This window comes from Protomyctophum bolini (genome assembly GCF_963924005.1).
Source record: "Protomyctophum bolini genome assembly, chromosome: 9".
NCBI lineage: Eukaryota > Metazoa > Chordata > Actinopteri > Myctophiformes > Myctophidae > Protomyctophum > Protomyctophum bolini.
In genome coordinates, this window is record NC_137870.1 from 38570708 (window position 1) to 38588921 (window position 18214).

Below are 18214 nucleotides of genomic sequence, written 5' to 3' on the forward strand. Positions count from 1 at the left end.
ACTCGGTAGATCTGCTATTTTTGAAAAAAATCGTTAAAATGTGGCGTGAATCTTTGAATATATATTCTTTCAGAGCGAACGTTTTTTAACTAAAATCTTTGCTTCTGGGGTGGGGGGGGGGGGGTCCCTGGAACAACATATTTTCAGATGGGGGTCGGCTGCCAATTACATATTTTTCAGGGGGTCCTTTGAGAACGACTGACATAGAAAACTGTCAGAATTGAGAAGGCATTTTGTAGAATGTAGGCAGTCGATAATGGGTTAATGGCCTTATTTCGGCGAGTCATAGGCTGATTAAAACGTAGCAGGCTGCCAGGGATCTGCTGGCAGCAAATTGCGCGCCACACACACACACATACACACACACACACACACAACACACACACACACGCCGTTGAGGAGGTGGAGGACGACATTCTGGGAATAAAAAGAAGGCTGCCCACGCAGAGAGAGAGAGACACACACACAGTGCAGATCTGGTTTAACCCATTCTGAACGGGAACCCATATTGGTGTTAGCATCATGTTATGCTTTAGCTATTGAAAAATAGCAGATCTACAAGCTCATAGCGCGCCACCGAGTGGCGCGCTACGAGCTTGTAGGTCTGCTATTTTTGTAAAAATCGAAGAACGACTGACATTTTTTAGAATCTGATCTCAGGTCAGAATGGGTTAATCAGACCAGTGTGTGTCCAGTGGAAACCTCGTATGAATCTGATCTCAGGTCAGAATGGGTTAATAAGTGGCTCGTGCCAGCTTTCACGTGGTGGAGCGCAGCGAGGGAAACGGAACAACAGCCAAGACAATAGATAAACATTTAACCTTAGGAGTTGCAGCCTCTTAATTGCGTCCGACCTCCCATCTATCTAGTGGCTTTTGCGTTTTAGGTCCCCTGGAGACGCAGTAAACGGAAGCGGCAATAATTATAATAGGATGTGGGAGTGTAGGAGTGTGTGTGTGTGTGTACAGTTAAAGTACAGTAAGTATGTGTGTATAGTCGCAGTTAATATGGAATCGTGCATAATGTGTGTCGGGCACCATATATGGTGCCCAGGTCTCGTGACATCATCACGGGATGGAGGTGTCATAGTAAATGCGACCTGTTGTCACAGTTAAGCCCATAGTATGGAGATGTCATCAATATTGGCCAGCAACTCTACATCTGACCTCAAACCCTTAGATCTCCATATATGGATATATGTCAGAACCTACTCTAGATGGGCGGGAGTTCTCAACAGGGCACCCTGTACACTCAAGAGAATAGGGCAAGGGCGAGTGTGTGTGTGTGTGTGTGCGTGCGTGCGTGCGTGCGTGCGTGTGAGCGTGTGTGTGTGTGTGTGTGTGTGTGTGAGCGTGTGTGTGTGTTATTCTAGGTGTATCTGTGTGCGTGTGTCTGTGAGTGTAACAATTTGTACTGTAGGTGTGGTTCAAATGTGCTCGTCAATGTACAGTGCCTATATCAATTTTTGCACATTTACAGTATGTTTGTGTATGTGAGCTTGCGTGTGTGTGTGTGTGTGTGTGTGCGTGCGTTGTGTTGTGTTGTGCGCACTCACTCTGCTGAGCCCCATGTGATAGCTGCTCTTCTCCAACTCCAAGGACTCCAACAGTTCCTCCGCCGCCTGGAACACAACAACAACAACAACAACAACACAACTCATTAATCTTGCGTGAATTAATGAACACAATGCAAACACTAAATGAACAGACCATCACAAAGCACTTAGTGGACGGACAAACATAAAAACACTTAACAAAACAAACAGTTTTGCTGGACACCAGCAATATGAAACAAACCGTATAAGGACAGACCTACACAACACCAGCCGATTGGCTACAGTGACTCTCCACCTCTCATGAGTCATGACGCCATTTGCTCAAAGGATGCTGGCGTGGTACCATGGCAGCATCCTCCACTATGCTAACACGCGCACGCGCACACACACACACACACACACACACACACACACTCTCTCTCTCTCCCCCTCCCTCAGGGGACTTGAGAGCCAAGATAAAGTCAGACAGAAAGGCAGCTCCTGCCTGCAGCTCTCCGGAAAGAGAAGCGACTGTTTCAGGTCTGTTCTGTCAGTTTTGATCGTGTGCGTAAAGTCAACCTTTACCAGACTCGAGTGCAGAGAGACACCTTTACTCCCTTCAGGGAACTTCACTTTTAAAGTTCCTCCAGCCTCTCAAGGTGGGTGGGTTGAAAGGACTTTTTATTATTATTATTTTTTTTTAATTTCTGCACAAGGTCTGAAAAGCTGTTGGAATGGAGGGGTGGTTTTCTGGAAAACCAAAACCAAAAAACTCTTTCCATCTTTCTCTCTCTCTCTCCTCTTCCGAGGAGCCATGTCCTCCCTACACCTCCAGCAATTAGGCCTCGTCCTCTCCTCTTCTTCTCTCAAAGCCCTTCTCACTTTCTCTTTCTCACTTTCCCTCCATCCCCCAGAGAGCAGACTACCCATTAGTTCTCTCTGAGTGGGCTATCCCCGCTAAGCTAGTCTCCAAGGAGCATCCAGAGCTTTACTGCCAATGCGCTTTTAGGTGAGAGCAAGAGAGGGAAAGGGGGAGAGAGGTAGAGAGAGGGAGAGAGAGAGAGAGGTAGAGAGAGGTAGAGAGGGAGAGAGAGAGATAGGCAATCCTTTTCATTGATCTGCTTAATTGATCTACGTAAATCTCCTCTATCTATTCTGAGTTGATATACGTTCTCACAGCAGCTCTCAGACCTGCAGACGGACGGATTTGTGCTGGCCAATGGCCATCATGTCTGACTGTTTTTTCTTCTTTCTTTTTGTGACTCACAGATGAGGGAGCATTTTACAGTTTGGCAGTTATTTTCCTCTCTCCCCCACAATGCAGTGGGAGACGCTGTGCCCTGCCCGTATACACAGCATGGAGAGCACACTAATCATATTATTTCATGAGATGATCCTAAACTGTACATATGACTGAAGAGATTAAAGAGGGGGATGCAGGGAGATGAGAGAAGATGGCCACACAGAGTAAAAAGGGAGAGAAAATGGGAGAGAGGGGGAGGGAGAAAGAGAGAGAGAGAGAGGACTCTTCATACAGCCTGTAATTAATCAGTACAGGGGCCGTATGCTGCCAGGCTGCACAATCATAATTAATTACACACAAGAGCGCCTCTTGGAGCTGTAAAGACAGGCGGGGCGGTGTGGGGGTGGTGATGGGGGGGGGGGGACTCAACACAATGTGGAGGGAAGAGCGAACTAATGAGAAAGAGAAGGCAGGGCGAGGCAGAGAAAAACAAAGAGAGAGAGAGAGCGAGAGAGAGCGAGAGTCAGTCACTCACCCTCTTCTCGTCGGTGACGATGTAGTTCCGGCCATGTTTCTTGGTCAGGTGTGGCGCCAGCACGTCGAAGCGCCGGCGGAACTCCGAGAACACCATGTGATCAGGGTATCCTGACGCGAGGTGGAAGGATGGTAGGAGGAGACAAGAGGAGGAGACAAAAAGACAAGGGTTTAAAACACCATGTGATCAGGGTATCCTGACGCGAGGTGGAAGGATGGTAGGAGACAAGAGGAGGAGACAAAAAGACAAGGGTTTAAAACACCATGTGATCAGGGTATCCTGACGCGAGGTGGAAGGATGGTAGGAGACAAGAGGAGGAGACAAAAAGACAAGGGTTTAAAACACCATGTGATCAGGGTATCCTGACGCGAGGTGGAAGGATGGTAGGAGACAAGAGGAGGAGACAAAAAGACAAGGGTTTAAAACACCATGTGATCGGGGTATCCTGACGCGAGGTGGAAGGATGGTAGGAGACAAGAGGAGGAGACAAAAAGACAAGGGTTTAAGGCTCAGGTCTTTTGTGTGCTGACTGTTAAAGTGTTATGGATAATAATAATAACAAGGGTGACTGGGAAAGAAACCAGCGAAAACAATACACTTTCAAAAGCCTGAGGAGCAAAACGACTTAAAAGTCAAACTTCTGAAAAGTGGAAATGCAATAGATTGTCACTAAGCGCGTGATCGATAGTGAAAATCTGTTCAAATCAAACTTTATTTCTAGAGCACATTTACAAAGACCAGAAGGTCAACCAAAGTGCTGTAGACGATCATAAAGCAAGCATACAATCAACACAAACAAGCATATAGTGAAACGACATCAAAGCAACACAAGTATCACACGGGTTAATTAGGTCAAACATCATTGAAAGCCAGGGAGAAGAGATGGGTTAAGACTTAAAGGCCTCGAAGGAGCGGGCAGACTCAACCCATTCTGGGCGGGAACCCCTTTTGGTGTTTTAACTAAGCATTATGTTATTCTTTAGCTATTGAAAAATAGCAGATCTACAAGCTCATATACGAGCTTGTAGGTCTGCTATTTTTGAAAAATCGTGAAAATGCGGCACAAATCTTTGAATATATATTCTTTCAGAAGATTTCGACGTCAGGCCTAAAGATGGGTTAATATGTAGGGGGGCAGACAGTTCCAGAGTTTGGGGGCCGGCCACTGAAAAAAACACGGTCGGCCTCAGTCTGTATACCTGTAATTGGAATTGGGCACAGCTTGGAGCGGTTGCGTCCTTACCTTGCCTGTAGATCCTCAGCGCGTCCAGCAGCTTGGAGCCGCGGAGCTGGGCCCTCAGCAGGTCCACGTCCAGCGTCATGAGGCCGGAGTCGGGGCTCTCTCCGTGGGCCACGCGGGGCTCGCCGCTAGACCCCACCGCCTCGGCGGTCGGCAGCAGGCAGTGGATGAAATGGACCCTGGACCGACGCACCGTGTCGATCAAAGCGTCCTGAACACATGCGGCGGAGGGGAGACAGAGGGGAGGGAGGGCGGGCGGGCGTGGTGTCAGGAAAACAGTTTATCTTTCATTGTTATTGTGGCTTATGGTCCCCGAAAGGGAAAGGAGCCAGAATTTAAAAAATGCACCGCAAGATGAGAATGAATATTCAATCACTGCAACAAATGTAATGTGCCATCCATTATGCATTGTCTGAGGTTGTATTGTTCTCCCAGAGAGGGACACAATACAACAGCATCTCTCCCACACAAACACAACCAGACTCATCAACAACAGATTCCCCCCCCCCCCCAATCCCTCCAACCAGAATTCTCCCTCCTCCTCCTCCTCCTCCCCTCCAGTGTTGATTTCGTCGACTAAAACTAAGACGAGAAATGTTCGTCGACTACCTTTTTTTCACTGACGAAAACTAAATGGAAACTAAATGAAAACTAAGCTATGATGACTAAAACTAAGATTAAAATATACTGACAATTTCGTCGACAAAAACTAGACTCAAATGTTAGGAAGGGACTAGTGGACAAGAGATCCAGTATGAGTCCATTTTTACACTTGGTTGCATGCTGAAAATAGCCGATCTACAAGCTCGTAGCTTGTAGAGCATGTAGATCGGCTATTTTCAGCGAGTGTAAAATCAGCCATTACGACGGCATCAAGGCCTGCCAAAATACATTTTAGTCGACTAAATCAACTGTAGATGTAGTCGACTAAAATCTTATGATATTTAGTCGACTGAAACTAGACTGACACTAAAACATTCCAGGTGACTAAAATGTGACTGAAACTGACTAAAACTCAAATCTAAATTTTCGGGTAAAAACAACAACTGCTCCTCCTCCTCCTCCTCCTCTCACCACTTGCAGCTTGATCTGGATGCAGAGGCTCTTCTTCTTCACGGCAGCCATGCCCGTGGTGAAGGTCTTCCTCATGCTCGTGGCTCGGCGCAGGGCCAGCTGGGAGCCTCCCTCCAGCCCGGCTATGGAGCCCGACAGCACCGTGGCCCCGCCGGACCGGCCCGCAAACAACACGCTGATGTTCTTCCTGCGGGGGAAGGGAGGGAGGGAGGGAGGGAGGGAGAGCAGTGGATGAGATGGGAAACGAGGAAGAAGAGCATGGAGGAAAGGAAACGGAGGAGGCAGAGAGGAGAGGTGGAAAGGACGGAAAACATGGTTTTAACCCATTTTGGGGCGGGAACCCCTTTTGGTGTTTTAAACTATTGAAAAATAGCAGATCTACAAGCTCATAGCGCGGCACCGAGTGCCGCGCTACGAGCTTGTAGGTCTGCTATTTTTTTTAAATCGTGAAAATGTGGCGCAGATCTTTGAATATGTATTCCTTCGGAGCAAACGTTTTTTTTTTACTCAAATATTTGCTTCTGGGGGGGGGGGGGTCCCTGGAACAAAATATTTTTACACGGGGGTCGGAGGCCAAATACATATCATTTTTTAGGTCCTTGACATGAAATAGTTTGAGCACCACTGACATAGAAACATGGGTATTTCAGAAAACTCATGATTTAGAAGACATTTTGGTAGAACCGAGCTTTAGGCCTGAATGGTTTAATGCCTGTGTGGTTTGTATACGCGTGCGTGCGCGCCCTTCTTTATCGGTGCGTCAAGCTGTGATTGATACTTCAATTATAGAGTACATGGGAGCTAATCTGAATGTATTAGTGGCATATTGTGTTGTTTTGTGGCCCATATGTTGCATGGTCTGCTCCCCGTTGTCGCATGGCTCATTGTCCTGCCGGCTGCTCTCGTCAAAGCAAGTTAACTTTTCCTAAATGCTTCTGGATGATTCTATAGAGCCGTGTGGAATTCACTGCAACCGCACGTCACATGGATATTGTAGAAAAAAGTATCTTACGTAATATGAATTAATTAGGGGGTGTGCGGGGATATTGCCCCTACTAACTGTTTTTTAAATGAAATGTGGTTAATCCATTTAACATATTTTTACGTTAGCAGCGAGGAGACAGGGCAAGCTGTCCTTCTCCCCGTAGAGATGCATGTTAAATGACAGGATTTATCCATATAAATAATCAATCATTTCAGTAGCAAGAGCATCAAAATGTCATCTAAATCTAGTCAAGCAGGCCTGCAGTATTGGCTATATGCACTGGACAAGTTTGCATGACATTATTTAACGACCACCCAACAGGAGTTTTATCATTAGTCTAGACTACGTTCATTAGTATTATTGCCATCACCTGGGTGGGTCAGTCGTGTAACAATTGTAAAGGCGTGCATAAATATGTTCAACAACACAGCCATGCAAAATAACATTGACAGCTATGAGGTGGGGAAAGTTTGACCTTGAACAGTTGCTTAACTATTTGGATTGGCATTTGGACAATCACTTTTTGGGGTGTGATTTAGCGAAGGGCTAATTGAGAAATAAACTTCTTTATACAACATTTCCATTTTTGCACCCATATTACCGTCATGTCAAAATAAAATAATAAATATAAATGGTTTGGCCATTATAAAAGTAAAAGCTGAGATAGGTCTCATTGGATCTATCGGTGTGACAGCAAAAAGACCTCTATCAATCAATCATTATAGGTACTAGACCTGTACGTGCCCGTCGGCCACCGGCCTACTTGAGAACGATGCAACTTGGGAACCTAATAATACCCGTTGTCAACTTGTCATAGCACCCGTTTTAAGCTATTGGCTGAGGCAGAGGCTGGAAATTGCACAGGTGAGGGCACTTGGGCTAATTAGGCCCACTGGCAGAGCCTGACCAGAGCCTTTTGTGGCGTTTGTGGACAACCGTGGGTAAGACCGACTCAATACCGGCCACTGCACTCCCTGTGGGGGTGTGTGGAACGCGCGTGCACGGCACTACAGTGCAAAAGAGACATTCATGTTCCATTGGTTACAATCTCCGAGCGAAACACAGAGACTATAGGCCTTACTTCTGGGAGTCCTGCAGGAGGGTGGCAGCGTTCTGCGTGGCCGGGTTGTGCTTGGCGTGGCTCAGCCAGCCCTGGGCGTCGTACTCCACCCAGTCCGTCCCGTGGCTGTGGCCCAGCAGGAAGTGATGCGGCTTGTCCCCCTTCAACAGCAGACTGGGACCTGGAGGGAGAACGGAGAAGGATGGAGGTTAGAGGGGTGGAGCTCTGGGGGAGTCCTCGCAATGGAAGCCCCAATCTATATCAGAGTGCGTGTGCACACGCACACACAAAAGCGAGAAAAAAATTAATAAAAATGGTACGTAGGGTGCTCTTTTAAGTTCTAAAGGAAACCTGGATTGTATATATAAAATATACTGTATTTTCCATACAAGCTCGCTGCATCAATAATTATTTGAATGAAGTTATTGTGAATATTTTAATTAAATTCAATGTTGCAAAACAGATAGGTGATAGGTGGCCAAAAGAAAAAGAAGGGGCAAAAACCTGGCGGTGGTGGAGCAGTGAATGAGAGATGAAAACAAGGAGAAGAGAGGGGGCGGGGAAAAGGAAACGTCAGAAGCAGGGGAGAGGAGAAAAGGTACAGGAAAACAATGTCCTTACCCTTGCTGTCTCCCTGCGAGGGACCGTAATAGCTGAACAGCCTCTCCAGCAGAGTCTCCTCCGTGCCTCCAGGCTGGACAGCCTCTTCCTCCATCAGCCACAGCAGACCCCGTGCCTCGTCTGTTCTGGCCAGGGTACGAACCTGAACCATGGACGGACAACCATGATGATACTGAGCTCTACAGCACGCGTACACATGTGTGTACACGTGCGCATGCATATGCACACATACACCACACGCACAACCACACAGCAGCAGCGTTTAACAAACATACTGTACAGGTGTGTTGCAATCACAGTTTTCACATAATAAGTCCGTAATAGTCCCTGCCACTCACTCTCCCTTTCATTTTGCCTTTCGTCCATTCACTGCCCCGCAAGATCGACACAAAGGACGACCGCACAAATAACTTTGGAAGTCTTTTCTTTTTTCTTTGTTGTATAATCAGACATAGCAGCGATGTGTTGTCAAAACAGACAGTAACTGTGTCATTGCACATTATGCCCCGCCTTACACTTGGAAAATAAACTAAATCTGTCGCAGAGAGAAATGCATAAAGAGGTTTCTTAGCAGTATGGCATGATGGGACATTAAAAGCATACTTTTCAACCATATTTCCATGTCTTTATTGGTAGTGAGTAGTGATCAATATGTGGTGCAAAGTTCATCAAAGCTCTCTGTATCACCATAGACGCATGGACATCATAAACGACGGACATCATAAACTACTCACTACGCGAGACTGATTCAATGTAACACAAGTTCTGCAATCTGTAACTCCTGTGATTCAAGTCTGGGTCTCGTGAGAGACACCAAATATACCGTTCAGACGAGAGGCAACCCCCGCTTGGGGTGAGATATTGCACTTATTACTGAGTGAGCTTCAGCCAGCGCTATTTTGTCAACCAGTAGGTGTGTGTGCATTTGGAAGATTTAGGGAACCACTCACCGATGGAGACAACACTCCACTGCAGATGCGCTAGTGATTGGATTACCATACTTATAATTGGAGCTTGAAAACAACTCGGTTAACCCATTCTGACCTGAGATCAGATTCATACGAGGTTTCCACGGGACACACACTGGTCTGATTAACCCATTCTGACCTGAGATCAGATTCTAAAAATGTCAGTCGTTCTTCGAATTTTTCAAAAATAGCAGACCTACAAGCTCGTATCGCGCCACCGAGTGGCGCGATACGAGCTTGTAGATCTGCTATTTTTCAATAGCTAAAGCATAACATGATGCCAACACCAAAATGGGTTCCCGTTCAGAATGGGTTAAGAGAGCAGAACTGAATGTTGGTCTGAAACATGGGTTTTGCCCTCCGCCTCCATATCGCTCTGCTTCTTTTCTGGGTTTATGCATTTGTGCTTGGGTTGAGTCCTTGGCATGCTGCCCTTTACTTATTCGTTGGGAGCTCAAGCACTGCTCGGCCTTGGGTCCTCATTTAGCACACACAAGCAGAAAAGCACGTGCGCACGCACGCACGCACACACACACACTTACATACTATTACTAAAAAGCAATGTTTATTTTGCTCTCGCATTTTCAATCAATTTCAACATGACCCCACCCCGCATTTAATCTGAATTATAATACTTATTAATACTACTTTCTTGGACCAGTACACATCCGTGTCGGGGATTTTGTGCATGGGCCAGGTGCGTCTCATAAATAAACTTAATTGGATGGGTTTAAAGCGGTGAAAATCCGTCTCCGAGTGTGGGGAGGGAGAGAGAGGAATAAAGGGCATTCTGACCTTACAAGAGCGGAAAGAATCAAAAACTTGACTGCAATTAATATCACTGATGTTGAATGAATTCCACAAAAAAAAAGGAAATGGAGCGAATTGGAAAAACAACAAGCTGTGATCACTGAATAGCGAGCTAATTGGTACTGTAGGAGGAAATCGACCTCATGTGGCATACGAAGGGTAATTTGTTTGCTTGTGTCACAAACTCGGGCCAATTTACATGCAATGCCGGTATCTACTTAACTAAAAAAAGGAGGTCAGGGGAATATTCTGTGTGCAGCTCTGTAACATCTTCATCAAAACTATAACTTAACTGCCAAAAGCATTGAACGTGCCAGGACAAAAACTCCCACACAGGATCCATGTAAATAAGAAATACTCCATCGTGGTTCTTCTAGGCCTCTGCAAAAGAGTTGCCGTTTTTATATCCATGTCCGTAGACTCATTCATACTGTATATTTACTGAAGACTTTTGAGGGAATTTCATTATATCTGGCACAGACACATGAAATTCAACCAAAGTGTTCCTGAGATATCGCATAGGACGTCGTGCACTGTACATACTGTACGTACCGTACTTAAGAACAGACTATCCAAAAATATTATGCCTGGCTTTGGCCATGGCTGTCGATAACAAAGGCATAAGAATAACCCTATAACCAATTTGCAGACGCAAGTCATTCTGCACTTTTATAGGAATCCATTCAACCAAATTGATACAGAATAAAGTGCCCCCACACTTTTGGGGTTTGACTAAATAAACGTAACATGTTCCTGCAGTTACAGTAAACTGATTCGAGCACATTATCTATTATAGCTGTGTGTTTGTATAATGATTATACGTGATATCATGTGTTTTACCCATAATGAATATTTATGTAAACAAGAATTGTATTAAACATTTGTACATTTTGTGCAATAAAGACCAGTGTACATTAGCCCAGAGAAATGGAGCGCAAGAAGAGATGCATTATGAAATATCGCATCTGCTCAGAATGAGCCGAACCATGACTCCAAATGAAGTCCCTACACTCATGCGCCACACCACAAAATGTGACAGCAGACATTGACTAATGACTAGAGGACGTCTTGTGAATGTCAGTGTTTGTTTTTTCTGCTTACCAGGGCTTGTGTCGAGGCTTGATCAATAGCAGCCACAGACTGTGATGTACTGGGCTCTATGTCATCTAAAGCAAGCTCTATGTTTTCCTAGATGCGGGAGAACAAAGGGTTAGGGTTAGTCACCTATAATAGGGTTAAACAGTCACACTGACTAGATCACATAAGTCACATGAGTAAAATCATCAGTTCCATTTGTACACTGTCAGAGTTACAATTAGATTATCATAGGGATTTTTTTTTTTTTACTGTGCACAATAAAATTATCACATTTATTTGCTGGAGATTGGGTTGTGTACAGTGTGTGAGTCTTCACATTTCATCCAAGACAGCATTTCTGATTTCCCCCCCCCCCCCACAGATCTGTTATTTTGATTTGTAAAGCATGATAATACATGTTAATGACATTTCTAATCAATGTATAGACAGTATATTTAAAAGAGGAAGCAGAATAACGTAGGTGAATTTGGAGAGTGTGCGCATCACTCTACACAGTATGAACACACTCGGGTAGACAGACGGTTATCTCTATGCATAGGGCTTCTCAGTCAGGGCGGAAGCTATTCGTGAGCATGACAATAGGAAGAAAGGACGCTTTGTATTTGAATGCTTTGTGCACGCGCTCAGTTTAAACACTGCGCATGTTACTTAGCATGCATACAAAGGAACCATCCGTCTTTTAATATGTAATGGGTTTGTGTAAAAGTGTGCACTGTGTGCACATAGGGAAACTGCAGGTTAGAGGTGTGTGTATTGTGTGTGTGTGTGTGTGCGTGCGGTCGCGTGCACTCGGCATGTCTGCCTGGCCTCCTTGCATCTCCTTGTACCTCCTTGTATCTCTCCAGCTCCTGGACAAAGGTGCGCTCGTGGAACAGCGTCTGAAGCCTCTCCTGGGTGTAGTTGTGGCACAGCTCCTCGAAGGTGGCGCCTCGCTGGCGCCGCGCGATGCGCGGGTTCTGGAAGCCCGGCGTGTCCACGATCAGCAGAGAGCACAGGGAGTGCTGGCTCGACTTCAGGGCCCTGCATGGGAGACGTCCGCGTGACAAGAAAGAAAGGAAGAAAGAAAGAAAGAAATTGAAGTGAAGTCCCTCAGTATTGACCGTGCCATTTAGAAATCAATTGGATAGGAAACTCATTCACATCCAAGGTTTTATTTAAAAATGATATACCGGTATACATACATACTGTACAAATATACTCTATATGTTATTTATATATTTTATCCCACGATTTTTGTAGCGCATTTTCTTCACCCAGTGAATGTTTAATTGTCTAATGTATTCCGGTGGCGCTACACTCCCTCTGCCAACCTGGGGAGAGCAACTGACTGACCCCATGCTTCCGTCAATGCAGTCCAAGCTGCTTCTTTTCAGGGACAGACAGGGGGGAGTTTCCCAGTTGGACGTAGCGTGTGGAGTTTATTCCCCTCCATCACCCCCCCCCCCCGGCATTAACACATTCTGTACAAAACACGTCTGGAAACGTCATAAGGATCAGAAACGAGTAATACCTTAGACGTCTGTGGACGTCCTAGCGACGTCCAAACGACGCGGGGCGAGATAATAATAATCAGAATTATTCCTATTTTTTTTTTTGGCATTTCGCTTGCCGTATGCTAACGCTCTGTGCAAGTATTAGCTTGTCATTGACTCCCATGTTAGCGCGGCGGAAAGAATGACTCGTATCTCCTCATCCAGGGCGCTCTCCGTGGTGATGAATGGATCGATATGCTGGCGCTGCATTTCTGCTCCTCATCCGTCTCTCCCGCAAAATATGAACGCTTTTTGGAGTTTATATAAATATATTAAGTTGATCGGGGATTATGAGCTCACTTTGTCAAGTCAACTTTTTTAAGAAAGTATTTCCGGTTCTTGGCTTTCAGAGTAAATGCGATCAGACTACTCTGGCACTATAGCGGCCTTTATTTTGATGCACGTTGGCGTACTCAATGTGTTAAAGAGACCAGGATTACTGCATGTTTTTTGTGAGGGTACCTACCCTAGGGGACACGGGAAGAACATGCACACTCCACACAGAAAGGCCCTTTTGCCAACCCCACCCAGGGAATGGGCACTAGTGATGACACGTCCCCAGCGGGAACCCAAGACCTTCTAGCTGCGAGGCGACAGCACTACCGACTGCGCCACCGCCGTGCCCCCTCACTTAAAGATATTTTAAAGTGGTATTTCAGCCCCATTAGGCAGTAAAGTGAAGAGCGGATGCAGAGATGGATGACATGCAGGACCTGAGCTGCATTTCAATGCAAGGACATCACAATTATGTGGTGCATACACTAACTGTCGCTTGAGCCAGCAGCAGGGTGGCCAGTTGAAACATTCTTTTCAACCAATCATTGAATAGATTACCATTGAAGCAAAAAGGAGATGAAGGGCATGGGCTATTTAGATTTTTAGACACTATTAGCTTGCTGTAGCATACACTATGATGACCCATGGGAGACAGAGGGAAGGCTGAAGGGGAGCCATGACTGTGAAAGACACACTTGTGCCGAGAATAATCTTGTGGAAAAACCTGGATTGATGAATCTACTAAAAAAAGTGCACTTAAATGCCATACATATACATACTGTATATAGTTTGATTTCTAGATGGAAAACACTATTCAGAACTTGTTACCCCAATACAAATGATTTGACTCATTAAGGAAAACAAATGAATTACATTACATGTGTTATTGATCAAGATTTGACACAATCATCTAGCATATTAAAACGTGACTACAGTGCCATTTATTTGACCCAATTGTTTGCATTACCGATTCTGCCTTTAATTAATTGTAGTGAGAGCTAAACATAGAGGTGAAGGAAATATAGAGCATGTTGCGCGCGCGCACACACACACACACACACACACACACACACACACACACACACACACACCTGTTAACCAGAGAGATGACCAATGTGAAGAGCTCCGAGTACAGGCCTGATGCCATGGCCTCCAAACACTCCAGAGCTGTGATCTTAGAACCTGAGAGAGAGAGAGAGAGACAGACAGACAGAGGAACAGAAAGAGAGATAAGAGGCACAGAGCGTTAGAGAGACATAGAGACACAGAGAGAGAGAACGAGATAAGAGGTACGCAAAGGGTGACCGAGAGTGTGTGACAGCAAAGAGAGAGAAGTGACAAGAGAAGCAAAGTGCGCGAGAGAGAAAACATTAATCAGAAGACAACGCCGAATGAGAGAGAGAGAGACAGCCAACCATTTCCATTCAGACAGAGTCTGAGCAACAGTTGGCGTTCTCCACAATGAACCTAAAAACCAGGTGAACCCCACAATAAATCCCTCAGATAGAGAACCCCCCCAGTCTCTTGGTGGCCGTCTCTCACCTGATCCGTCGCCTTGGCCGGCCTCGTCGGGGCCTCCTCTGAAGGAGGTGGAGCGCTGGAGCCCTTTGATCTGGTGCTTGAAGATGGACGAGGACAGCTCCTCCAGGGTGCAGCCCAGGAGGTAAGCAGCCTTCTGAGCCCACTCGTGACGGGCAAACTGCTTGCGGCCCGCTGCAGCGTCGAAGTGGAGGAGGAGAGGAGAGGTTAGCAGGCATGTCTACTGTGGTTAAACAAAAACAGGCTTAAAAGTGGACACGCCAACACAATTAAGGAGTTTTGGACAGAAGCGATTGTGCGACATCTTTTATACGGAGGCGGAGAAACACCGGGAGTCTGTGCTGGTCTATGAGTGGCAGTGGCGATAAGGGGATGTACAGTATGTTATAGTCCATATTAGTTTATAACCTCTAGCACCATAGTAGTATGGCCTATAGTATGAGCATTAAAGTAAAGTAAAGTACAGTATGAAAACTACCAAAGTGTGTTAGCCGTAACAAAGTGACTTTGGTTCTGGGAGCTCTGCGACGGCAGCTGCATTCAGCGAACGCGTCTGAACAAAGAAGTGTTGAGACGTAAGAACTAAAGCCTCCCAGGATTTGACTGCTAAGCAGTGTCGTTTCACCACTACTGATTCTGCAGTCTGTCTGGGCGGGCGTGTGCGTGTGTACGCGTGTCTGTAATGGAAGATGTGCTCCAACTGGAATTGGAGGCTGTTCAAAGCCACATAATCAGAACTGAATGACGCAACATGGCGACCTGCGTAAAAAAAACAACAACAACAGCACACCCTGTTAAGCAGAGTTCATCTGAGGTACGAAGGGTGGATAGGGAGAGTAACTAAACAGATACAATTTAACAGACATATATGTATACAGTAGGGAAGAAAACTGAATACCGGTAGACTAGATAAACAGAATTAAAACAAGCTTTGGTTTGAGGCTGCCTTGTACTGCGACGGCGGCAAGGGAGCGGAAACCGGTAGACGTGGGAGAAGACATCAAACGGAGAGCTTTAAAATGAGGGGAAAAAACGGACAACAAACTTTCTGATCCCCATGACTCTCATCTCACAGAACGGAGAATGAGGAGGTGGATGAAAGAGGAGGGGGAATTGTCATGAGGCAAAGAGAGAAGACGACGAGACAAAACAGGAGGTGAGGAAAGTGGTGGAAAAAACAATAAAAATGCTAATGACTTAAGGTCTGCGAAGAACGATAGAGGCATTAAGAGAGTAGAAATACAGGGGGGTAAGTAAAAAAAAAAAAACAACAGTGCAGAACAACTGTTGTTTTGCTGTTCTTTTCATTACCTTCATCTTCCTCTGCGTTTGATAGGGCGCAGCATGCAAACATGCAAAGTAGAGAGAGGGGGTTAGAAAACACAATTCATGTAACCACCAGTTCACATTCACTGGAAACAAAAACAAACAAAAACAAAACAGACAAAATGTGTTAAAACAACACACGTATATATCCCAGCATGCTTTGCAAGCGCAGGATGAGGAGCCCACCGTGTCAGTGTGGATGACACAACACTGTTTATAAAGAACAGAGGAAAGGGCGTGGCCAGCTCTGGTCCTGACCGCTGAGAAAGTGTGTGTGTGCAACTGTGTATGTGTATGTGTACATGTCTCTATTATGATTAAATAAGTTATAGTTTCACTCGGAGCACCTTGGGGACGTGCACGGGAAGGAGTATGTTCACAAGTTAGGCATGTGTCTTTGGTGTGGTAGGAAACCCATGTAACATGGGAGAGAACATCCACACAGAAGGTGTGTGCCGGGACCTCCAGAGATGCTCACCTCCACTCCAAAAAACAAGTATTTTGTCCAGACGGACTAGCATCCTCGGCGCCATGACTCGTACTGTTGTTCAGTACCGAGTCCTTTATGCCGCTCGAACTCGTACAGAGAAAGAGGTTTATAGTGGAACCACAGCCTGTGAAACGTCCTTTTCTTCCTGTTGCCGTGGCAGCCAGGCATGCTGCTTGCTGTGTGTTGTTTGGAGTCAAACGACAAGTCTGACCCCTACTGGCAGGTGAGAACATGGTTCAAAGTGAACTCCACACTCAACTCATGTTTGTCGTCGCTGTCGGGAGGTAAAACCTTGTATGTCCAAAACTGTCCAATGGATCCAATGTAATTATTTAGTATCAAGCGCTTTTCATTGGTTCAGTATTTATACAACTCACAATAATTCAATTGCAGCTCTATGAACTGCCATATGACGAAGTAGGGTGGGGAAAAAGACCATGAAATATGGAGATACAAGGTTTCTGCCCGACAGCAACGTTATGTTGCTGCAGCCTAAATGGACCCGACTGCCCTTATTTCTAGAATAATATATACTGTTTTTTTCTTTAAAGACACATACGCTTGATGGTGTGGTGTTCCTAATTCATGAATAGTTGTGCTATTTTGTACACCAGCATATTCTTATCGAGTCTTGAACCACTCAGGTGAGGCACGGGGAGTGAATGTCTAGCAGTATAATGCAACCCAGAGTTGAGTGGTGCAGCAGATGAGAAGGGATACGGAGAGCGGGAGAGAGAGAGAGAGAGGGAGAGAGAGAGAGAGAGAGAGAGAGAGAATCAAAGAAATCCATACATACATTCTTGTTATAAGGATACGTGAGTGCGAGCAAGCAAGCACCCCCCCCCCCCCCCCCCCACACACACACACACACACACACAGTAGATGTGTATTACGTGTGTATATGTGTGTGTTCTCTCCTTCGGCCACACATGCAAAGACTTTTTAATTCTCTGTTCTGTCTTCGCACATGCACGCACGTGCCCGCGCACACACACACAGTGATACACACAGTGGAGTGGAGATGAGCTTTGGCCTGCGGTGCAATGATTAAAAAGTTCATTACCGCTTTCATCTAGGTCTGTGACTGCAGAAAGGGAGAGGCATATCACAGTACCGTGAATAACATTTGCTAGCAACGACCTATCTGTCTTCATTAGCGATAGATGGGAAAATATGTCCACCATTGCATTTACGACCGCCCCATTCCCTCTCCCCCAAATAGAATTAAAACTTCTCAGGAGCCCCTCGGTTTGTTCCAGGCTCTTTTGTATTAAGGCAGAAGGACAATTTCCTCCCGACAGGCCTAATGAATGGCTAGGCGGGCTCGCCGCATCTCGGTGTCTTTGAACCACTTATTTAATTAAGGAGCTCGCAGCAGAATGGGAGCCAAATGGATATTCAGATGCACGGGTGCTTCCTCTGGCCATTTCTTCCTTATCGCAAAAATAAATAAATACTTAACACGGTTGTGCAATGAAAAGGGAGTGAGGTTTGTTGTCATCCTTCATTTTGTAATAACGGGTGAATCGTGACAAGCAATATCAAAGCCCCCCTAAATAATCTGTCGCGTAAAGATAACGCGCACGCCACGGCTCTTCGAACGCCCACTAATAAAGGACTACGGTAATAGTCTAATACGCTCCAACGAGATGTGTGGGTCGCTTTGCTCTGCTCCTTCCAGTCAGTCCGGTTATGGGCTAATAAAAGCACGAGGAGATACCGTGAACCTGTGTGAGGAGCAAACCTGTGTGAGGATTGCACTTGATGTCATGCTACAGAAGTCATGTGGTTTGTTGGTTTACTCCATTGTACCGTTTCAAAGAAGCAACAATTAATTCCCTCAGGGTTTTCACAACACCTTGGAGGAAGAAAAATAAATGGTT

General features: G+C 45.7%; 1 protein-coding gene across 13 annotated transcripts in view; it reads right to left on the reverse strand.

Annotated features, from left to right (window-relative positions):
• The window catches only part of myo18ab (myosin XVIIIA b), a 156400-nt gene that overhangs the window by 59388 nt on the left and 78798 nt on the right, over nt 1-18214 (reverse strand). For all 13 annotated transcript variants that reach the window (XM_080773074.1, XM_080773072.1, XM_080773082.1 and 10 more), the window contains 10 exons: nt 14519-14689; nt 14068-14158; nt 11996-12188; nt 11172-11258; nt 8293-8434; nt 7693-7852; nt 5627-5813; nt 4556-4763; nt 3313-3422; nt 1556-1621 (listed from right to left, as the gene is read on the reverse strand). In XM_080773074.1, coding sequence (XP_080629200.1) covers nt 1556-1621; nt 3313-3422; nt 4556-4763; nt 5627-5813; nt 7693-7852; nt 8293-8434; nt 11172-11258; nt 11996-12188; nt 14068-14158; nt 14519-14689 — 1415 coding nt within the window. The remainder of the gene's footprint in view (nt 1-1555; nt 1622-3312; nt 3423-4555; nt 4764-5626; nt 5814-7692; nt 7853-8292; nt 8435-11171; nt 11259-11995; nt 12189-14067; nt 14159-14518; nt 14690-18214) is intronic.